The sequence below is a fragment of the Amphiura filiformis genome, chromosome 2 (genome assembly GCF_039555335.1).
Source record: "Amphiura filiformis chromosome 2, Afil_fr2py, whole genome shotgun sequence".
Lineage (NCBI taxonomy): Eukaryota > Metazoa > Echinodermata > Ophiuroidea > Amphilepidida > Amphiuridae > Amphiura > Amphiura filiformis.
In genome coordinates this window covers 81,665,205-81,674,565 of record NC_092629.1, presented here as the reverse complement: position 1 = coordinate 81,674,565, position 9,361 = coordinate 81,665,205, and the positions used below count along the sequence as shown (strand labels likewise).

Genomic DNA, 9,361 nt, shown 5'->3' with positions numbered 1-9,361 from the left:
TTTCTTTGAGGTCATGGGGTTCAAATATGTGACCCGTTACAGCGAAAGGTACCTTATGTCGGCTGCTACAAGTGTCTCTTTTCCCCCAATGTTGGCAGAAAATATCAAACAATAATGACAATCTGAAGTGGCGGTCATTTCAAATCATCTACAAGTCAACGAGGTTCAGGAAATGCCCTCTCATTGTTAGTGGGTGGCTAATACATACCTATACAAATACAATACAATGCTTTTGTAACCCACCACTCATGCCACTTGAACAGGGATTAGCCATATCAAATAAAGACTAGAGCTGTATAACAAACAGTTCTATAGACAGCTACAAGCTTATTATCCTCTACAACAATAGGATTAATGATTGGTTTAGAATGCATTTGTTACTAGCAAAATAAGGCATATGTAGCTCCCGACTTAAGGTACCTTTTGCTGTAACGGGTCACATATATCTTGGCAGACAAAATATTTCGAATGTAGCATGTACCCGAATTAACAAAAAAGGTTTGTTGCCAATACACAAACTTACCGAATGACGCTTAAATGAGCACACAATTTCCAATATAGAACCATTGGTCATGTTGGTTTAGACCACAGTCTAATTGTGTTAGTATTAGCCACATTGGCCTTTAATGCATTTATTTAGTACAGACAACGCATGCCAGCTCTCCGCCGTCAACATATTTTGGACATGGCAAATTTGAAAAACATCGCGATTCAACTGGGTAAAATACAACACCGTTCTCATCTGCGGAAGTCCCTGGAATAACGTCGGGATACTGATCCACACAAACAAACTCTGTAGGGCTATCACGCGAGAACATGTCGGACATCAGGTACCCGTCATATTCTTCTATCCAGCCGGCTGGACAAGATTCCGTACCGGGAATCATTAGCATTTTCAACCGGCTATTTACTTCACAAACGACACAGGGAACGTCGTAGTTATGTACGTTTGAAAGTGGTGGAAAATCAGACGTCTCATATTCAGCGTTGTAGACCATTCCTCTGTAGTCCTGTTTACCGGACTGGTAGGGAAGATAAACTGGATCCCACGGAAGACATAGATAGTTAGAACCACTGCCAGTGAAATCAAACCACGCCCCTCCGGCGACCCCTGAAAAGAAACAATGACCAATATTGATATAAAATTGGATGGTTTGAACCCAATACTACAAATTCATTGGTCGAGTTATGAGTTTTAAAATGTTGGATGTCTCGTCCAATATTTCAAAACTCATAGCGAGAGCAATAAATGTGTAGTATTGGGTGAAAAAAACCATCCAATTTTATCATTATTATGTTTTCAGAATCTTTACTTGTCTTACATCTTGAAGGAAAATTAGTATTTATAGTAGATTAAGTTATAGGTTCGCAGACGCATAGCTTCAAAGTTCATTCAGTAGAGCCCAGGAACTAACAGTAGTAGCACAGGCACTTAGGTAGGCCTACAATGCCTAAGACTAGGCTTGTGCTTAAATTCAGGCTCTGATATTGTAATTTGCATGATTGAGGTTCTGTTGAAAATGAAATGCAAGTTATGCATATAAAAGCATAGACTAAAAAATGTTTTCTAATCAGAAACGAGTCTCCGAGTATTTCTATCTTATAGTACTGGGGCCCGACTCCGCCCGAGTAGGCCTACTGATGAAGACCTCAGCATCGCTGGATTCAAATGTTTTTGCTGACTTGGAACTTTTGCCATGTTCAAAGACTTTTGTCTGACACGGCGTTTATTTTATAGGCCTATATTGGTCTAACGGCACGCATCCAACCCTTTACTTGGAAAACCACTTTAATCGATGGCCTACCCTGCCTGGCAAAGCTAGTCTGGTCGACATTTTTCCGTGACACGGAATGTGCATAATAATTATGTTTCGTTCGGTAGCCGATACAAACGGAAACTATTCTGTCGTGAAATTACGTGAATTACGTATTTCAACATTGAAACATTCACGGCTCGCTTTTCATAGTGGATTGTATTGGGTACTCGATTATTAACCTGTCTTAATCTTAATTAAAATGTGTTTTAAATGCAGATAGACCGTGTTTGCGACCGTTCTATACTATTTGACATTCTCTCACGCAGTCGGGGTGTGAAGCCGTTTTAGGTTTCACTCCAGGTCAGACCATCATTTTAATGACAATATGCTATTAACATAAGAATGGGACACATGCAAATTACTAAGTGTCACATCCTGATTTAATGATCCTTGCCTACCCCCCCCAAGAGTGTCTCTCTATACACAAATGAACAAACACAATGGAGGGGTCATTTTGTCATGCTTCGGATCGAGTGTCACCCCTGTGATATCACCTTAAATTTACCAAAGGATGCTCAGTGGTTATCCTGACATCTTGAGTACAGCTTCCGCTATTTCAATCCCGGGGGGGGTTCTCAAGTTTGGTTTTGGTAGGGACGTGCTGCTGAGAATTTGAAAGTGGACCCATAAATATACCAATTTTTCAAGAAATTTGGACCCATTGATATACCAAAAGTCAAAATTTTCGGCCGAATTTAACCCAAATTGTCTTAGTTTTTACCAATTTTCCCAAAATTTTGGGAAAATTTTGAAAATTTTGGCTAGATTACGGAAAAATTGGGCTATTTTCCGAAAAAATTGAGAAAATTTTGAAAAAGGACCCATTCATATACCAAAATAGGCTTTGAAAAAGGGGTCATTGTTTGTTTGTTTGTTTGTTTACCCAGGTTGGTCCGTGAGGAACACATGCTAATCCATGGAAAACCATGGACCGTTCCAAGCTCATACAAATGCACAAGCCTGGATAGCCAGTGTAGGCTAATATATGCATGCTGGCCTAGATAGCTTTGATAAACAAAGCAAGAAATGGAAGAAAATAGCTAGGAAAAAAGAGAAAGAGAGAAGGCCACTCCCAAACACAATTGTACAAGTTTACTCTTAGCCCTTACTTCGTGAGAAAGGAAACTGGAATTCCAATCTCAGGCACCAAGAGGCTGAAAATGCTACCCATATTTGCGGCACGTCCCCGTATGGTCATTTGTCCATACTGAGTACCCCCCGGATTTCAATACAACAGTGCTTTAATCAGCATTACCAGTCGACCTGTCGTTATCATTAAATTTATATCTAAATTTACCGTCGTATACTTTGGAAGCCGTAGATGGACAGTCGTCTCGTCCCCATCGGATATAAATAGTTCCTGATAGGTCTGCGGCGGGTACTGGTGGTCCTGCAAGACTACGAGGCACTTCCGGGTCAGTTGAACCTGCTGGTCCGGCTGGACCCTCTGGCCCACTTCCAGCAGTGTCTGAATTTCCTTGCTGGGCTGCCTCTCCATCTGTTAAAAGAATACATCCCAACATCAACTTCACGGCAACAACAGCTTACTTTAGCAAGGCATCAGAACGGGGCCCCGAACGGGGCATTGTCTTATAGAGAAATGAGTAACGGGCAATTAGTGGGATTTGCGCCTATATAAAACAAGTTAACCGGTATACTAAACTGTACCTATACCGACCAGCAAACTGTTGAAGACCATACAATTGGTACGAAATCTGTAAAAACTTATTGAATGTCTGATCGTGCAGTGGTAATAAAACATATTATAGCACGAGGAAAGGCCGAGTGAATTGAACATTGTATACCCATAGGGAGGCAGTATCTGTTTTTTTTTTAATATACCGATGCGAAACGAATTCTTTTCCGACGGTTAGGCCTAATGGTATACAAATACCAACCGTCTATGAGTATGTTGGTCGAAATAACAATTCTTCCACCCAGTGTTTATATTTTGACCATAACATAAGTAGTAAGAGTAGCCTGGTCGAACGTTCAGATCACGATGTTTAGTTGTTGGAACGTTCAGCTGGCTCACCACAATCAGTTTTTCGGATTTTGGGACGTTATGGTGTCGAAAGTTCGAAATTAATAATCTAGGACGTTCGGATTCTAGGACACTCGCTTGTTTGATCGATACTCAGACGACTCAATGTTTTAGCCGAACGAGTAACTTTTTTTTTCACGATTGACCGACCCATGGAAGCTTGTGTATTTGGTGATCCTGTCTGCCAAAATATGACGACTATTAATATGATCCATTTTGTTTGTAAGAAATCATTATAATAAAGCTACAGCGATGTGTGAAAATTTGACTTATTTCAAACGCGAGGTTCACACGTAGAGATAATCCATTGAAATGTGTGCGATACTTTCCGTATAAAAAATGACATTGCGATTTCACATTTTGGACACCAACGTCGTATAAAACGCACGGGTGACGTTGAAAGATGCATATTTTACGGCATAACGAGGTTCATGCAACGCGCCTAATTTTCACAACGAAAAAGCCCCATTTTGAAAGTAAAGTCATGGATGTAGTGGTCCTTATTCTACCAAAATATATGTTTTTTGGCAACCATAATATTTGGGAAGCACTAAAATACAATTTATTTTAAGCAGCATGTTAACCTTGGTCTTTAGTCAAAATCAAAAGCATGCTGTATTGAAGTAGACATAGGACTTGGTGACCATTAAATTTTCAATCACATCGCCCTCTAGTGACCAGATCAGATGTTAGTCTTTGTTCCATCCGCCTTGTTCTCCTTCGTGACGAATGAGCACAATCCAATTTGGAACTGAGACTAGCAATATTTAACGCAGTTTTCAACGTCGTATAAACGCACGGCCCACGTATGTAACATCGCAATCTCTCTAATAATTGTGAAACGTCGGCGGTAGAGACAATTAATGAATTTTTATTTGAGCGATTTATGCGATTCTTGCATTACATCTTATGAATAGAATACAATGGCGGAATTCAATAGATTTGAAGTGTAAGTAGACTGACTTGGCGCTAATAACCTTGGTCGCGTTGCTAAGTTCCACTTCTTCTTCATTTCATTAACAATCCGTTATTTATTTGTCTTTTTTTAAAACTTTGGCAAAACCTGACTGAGTTTTAAATCCTGGTGTTAAACTTTGGCGTGAAATTTTGTGTTTTAGTGTAAGATTTCCGATTTTGACAAGCCTGAATGAAGCCCGTGAGAATTTTTTGGGGTTAATTTTTAGGTTTTTAAAGTAATATAGTTCGCGAATAAAAGATTTTCCCCAACTTTCTCAAGCACATCATAAAAATAAATGAATGGCGACAGTATGGTCAGCTCAACTTGGCACTTAAGAGGCTGCACGGCTATTGCGCTGTTTCTTGATGAAGATATAGCTCTAACCACTAACCAGCTCATAAGGCCCTGGCTGACAATAGTCCGACGCTTCTTAGAGATTTTGCGTTTGTCTTTATTTTTTTGAAGTGGGGGGGGGGGAGGTATGTGCTACCACTCGCAGTTAGTTTTTCAAATGAGGACGCGGTACGTCAACGCGCGATGTCGCGTGATGTTTGGTGTTGATCAAGATGAAAATACTTACTCTCAGTTAAAATGTCTAAAGAGTCCTTTTGTAGATGGTTATACTTCTGTGAACGAAAGTATTGACAGTAAAGAAACAACAAATAGATAAATAAATAGATGAAAAATATATAAATTTAGTTTGGTGGTTTAAACCTTTGATCACAACACAAACAGTCGTAGACTCTAGGTAGCTTGTATCGGCCCGCCCGTCTCTGTTCAGTGACGGCTGGTTCACTCTGATGTAGAAGGACTCCTTCACACCACGCTCAAAATATCTGGGTTCCTTGTCCGGAATTTGAACTTTGTCCAAGTCTATATATGATGACCGGGAGACTCGATGTGGATGTGTTGGGAAACCTCAGACGAGGTAGAGCTGGGGCGTTGGTGTTCCAAAAATCTGGTGCGAAGCGAATTGTCGGTCTCGCTGATATAAGATTCGGAACACTGACCCTTACGGGTTTGTCCTTAGCATGGGATGAAATAAACCGGCCCCCGCTATGTCCTTCTTCTCGGTTTTGTCTTTTGGGGAAACAAGCAGTTGTCTTTAAGCGTTTGGGTAGGCTTGAAGCACGCTCTTATCCCGTAGGTGCCAAAAGTTCTTCTAAGCGCCTCGGGTGTACCCTTCATATACGGCAAAAACACTTGTCCCTTTGTCTCAGTGTTGGTCTCACGGTTAACGTTTTCCGTGTCCTTCTTGTCTTTGTTCGGCTTAACAGCTCTGTCAAAGGCTCAATTGGGATAGCCGCAATCATTCAAGCGCTGCGTTTATATGCGACTTCTCCCCCTCCCTGTCCTCAGGATTTGTGACGATGCAATCAGCCCGGTGATATTGAGGTTTGAATGACACCAAGTTTGTGTTGGACAGGGTGATTAGATTGAAAATATAAATATTGGTCCGTGCTTACGGTAGATCTTAATTTTAAGACTCCCGTCTTCTTTGATCACAGTGTGGTGTCTAAGAACGTGAGGGCGCCATCTTCTTCGCCTTCTGTCGTGAATTTAATATCAGGGTACAAAGAGTTGAGATGGTCCGTAAACTCCTGGGCATGTTGCTTCTTTAATTTTGTGTGAGTATCATCCACATAACGATACCACAAACAACGGTGGGGGGGGTGCTGATTTTATTGCTTTTTGTTCAAGATCTTCCATGTACAAATTGCAGACGATTGGTGACACTGGGGACCCCATCGCCGCTCTGTGGATTTGTTGATAGAACACTACATACACAAAATAAGTGCAACATAAACACACATCCAGAAGCTTAGTTGCCAGCCTGCTGATGAAAGTCGAAGTGTCGACTGAAAATTCCAGGTACGCAAATTTTTGTGCTGTGGTCAAAGGTTTAAACCACTAAACTATGTCTACTACCAACACAGATGAACTTTCATTCTAATACCTAAATTATTTGTATCATGTGAACGTAGATATTGAATGCATTTCAACTACCAAAATAATTGGAAGAGAATCATTATGCACACTGAGAAGAATATCGGGAGACTGAAGTACATTAACATGATTAACGGATGCGGAGGGTATTCAGGAGTTATGCTATAAATTTTAACCCAAAGGGTTTTTTTTTTGGAGCTCATACAGACATATTAACTACTCGTGATTTGTGTTGTGTGTGTTGTATTATACAGGTAACATAACAAATAATAGAGAGGTTGCGACTTGATAAGTTTTTCAACCACATCAATCAAATTGATCCCCATATCAAGTTCACGCAGGAAGGATTGTCAAATAACAAACTCGCATTTCTTGACTGTTTAGTGTCCGTGGAAGAAGATCGCTCCCTTACTGTGTCTGTTTATCGAAAACAGACACACACAGACCAATACCTTCAATTTGGTTCCAATCACCCGCTCATTCAGAAACTCGGCGTGGTCAACACCTTTTTCCATAGAGCTGAGTCGATCATCACCAAAGACTCCGACAAGATCGCTGAACATCAACATTTTCGCAAAGCGCTGGGTATCTATGGCTACCAGGACTGGGCCATAAACAAGACCTTAAACAAGGACAACAGTAAACCCACTGCCAATAGCACGAATCAGACGGGGAGAACAACAAGTATTACCATCCCATATCACGGAGATTTATCGGAAAAACTCAAAAGAATTAATCGCGAGGCCAAGGAATTACCACCCACTTTAAACCCACGAACACGATCCGCCAGTCCTTAGTGCATCCCAAGGACAAACAGCCCAAGGGAGGATCAGTGGAGTGGTCTACGGGTCCGCTGTTCTGAAGAGCAAGCCTGTCAAGACTCTTACATAGGAGAAACCGCCCAACCTCTTCACAATCGCATGTTACAACATCGCAGAGCCAGCTCAAGTGGAAACGACTCATCAGTGTTCTTACATCTGAAAGCCACCGGACACCATTTTGACAACAAGGATGTCCGAATCCTAGATCGCGAGCATCGTTGGTTTGAGCGTGGAGTGAAAGAGGCAATCTGGGTGAGGGCTGAGCAACCATCCCTCAACCGCGGTGGAGGCGTCCGGGCCAAACTATCACACGGCTGGGACAGAATCATAAAGGACATTCCTCGTCGATTGTCATCAATACCGGAAGTGTCCGGTACTCAAGGTCATTTGCATCACAACCCAGCTGAAGACTGAAGGTTTCAGTCGCAACGTCGGTTCGTCCGTCAAAATAGGTATGTCTGGTTGACCAGATTTAAATTAAATCTTAATTCTAATGAGGTATGCACATTTTTTGTTACCGTCACATTTGAGGTGTATTGTTGATTGGTCATGTATGTCGTATTAAGGAAGGGAAATGTGTCATCCAAAATAATAATTTCACGGATTTGTTCTTTCCAAATATCCTAGTGAAAGAAAGGTCGGTTCAAAATGGTATCGAGACTTTTGGGACACCCTCCTGTAAAGGGGCCTATATCCATATCCCACATCAAGTTGGCATACCTTGCTCTTCAAGTTCTTTTATTCAAGGTATCTTCTTGCATCACTTAATGATGCTTGATGGGTTTTTATATTTGTGTCCTCGTCCGTCCTTTAGATTCACCATTAGGCCTACCTACTTTGTTTTTAAATTGAATCCTTCGGCGTCTACTACTGCGCATGTAATTTTAGTGTGCTTGTGGTTACCCAGAACGTTGACGAATGAGGGCGTCAGTCTACTTTGTTCTTACCTCGGTTTCTTTGAAGCCGTCGAAATCCTCCAAACCCTCCTCATTGCCGTTTGCTCTGGCCGATACCAATGGCATCATTCCATTATGAAGAATAATGGATATCAGCAAAAAGGATATGTAGCCAAAAAACATGATGTGTTCAAATTCTGGAATAAATGAATATATACGTAAACGAGTAATTTTCACAGAAAGAAAGAAAGAAAGAAAGACCGTGATCAACGGATCTTGAGGATATAGACACATATAATGTAGTTCCAAAATATTTCGCTCGTGTTCTATTTAACTGTTGTTGTGCGGTACCACTATAATTACAATTATGTTCATGTACCTCAGTGATTTGTTTTGCATCGTGGGTTGAACATAAAAATAAGTCTAAATCTATGCTCCTGGAGCATATGGTCCTGGAGCAGTGGTTTTTATGAGCACAATGTGGACTATTCCATTTTGAAATACAGCACTGCTAATTTCAAAAATTAGACATTGGTATGATGCTCCTGGAGCATGTTTATATTGTCTGTACAATGATGTGAATGAGAATGCTCCAGGAGCAGCAAACCAATGTCTAATTTTTGAAATACAGCACGGCTTTATTTTAATTTACTTGCCTATAAGTAGAGTTCAACAAATTATATCAGAACTGCTCCTGGAGCATGTTTATGTTGTCGCTACGATGATGTGAACGAGAATGCTCCAGAAGCATATATCAAATATGCTCCTGGAGCATGTTTATGTTGTCTCGTACATGATATGAGTGAAAATGCTCCAGGAGCATGATGTATCATATACCAGTCTGAATGTTGAAATACTGCACTGCTTCAGAAGGGGTG

At 40.9% G+C, this 9,361-nt stretch overlaps 1 protein-coding gene across 1 annotated transcript; it reads right to left on the bottom strand.

Moving 5' to 3' along the window:
* Positions 1-595: 595 nt before the first annotated feature.
* On the bottom strand, positions 596-7,335 carry LOC140143921 (uncharacterized). The gene is made up of 3 exons (XM_072165764.1): positions 7,179-7,335; positions 3,115-3,315; positions 596-1,111 (listed from the first exon to the last, which is right to left on the bottom strand). The coding sequence occupies exons 1-3, from the start codon at positions 7,333-7,335 to the stop codon at positions 633-635; spliced, it is 837 nt and encodes a 278-aa protein (XP_072021865.1). The 3' UTR covers positions 596-632.
* Positions 7,336-9,361: the final 2,026 nt, after the last annotated feature.

Excerpts from the sequence above, each read along its gene's own strand:
- LOC140143921 (XM_072165764.1), bottom strand. The coding sequence starts at position 7,335 with ATGTTGATGTTCAGCGATCTTGTCGGAGTCTTTGGTGATGATCGACTC. Across the intron at positions 3,316-7,178 it reads GTTTTCGATAAACAGACACA|ATGGAGAGGCAGCCCAGCAA; the intron begins GTAAGGGAGCGA and ends TTCTTTTAACAG. Across the intron at positions 1,112-3,114 it reads GGCTTCCAAAGTATACGACG|GGGTCGCCGGAGGGGCGTGG; the intron begins GTAAATTTAGAT and ends GTTTCTTTTCAG.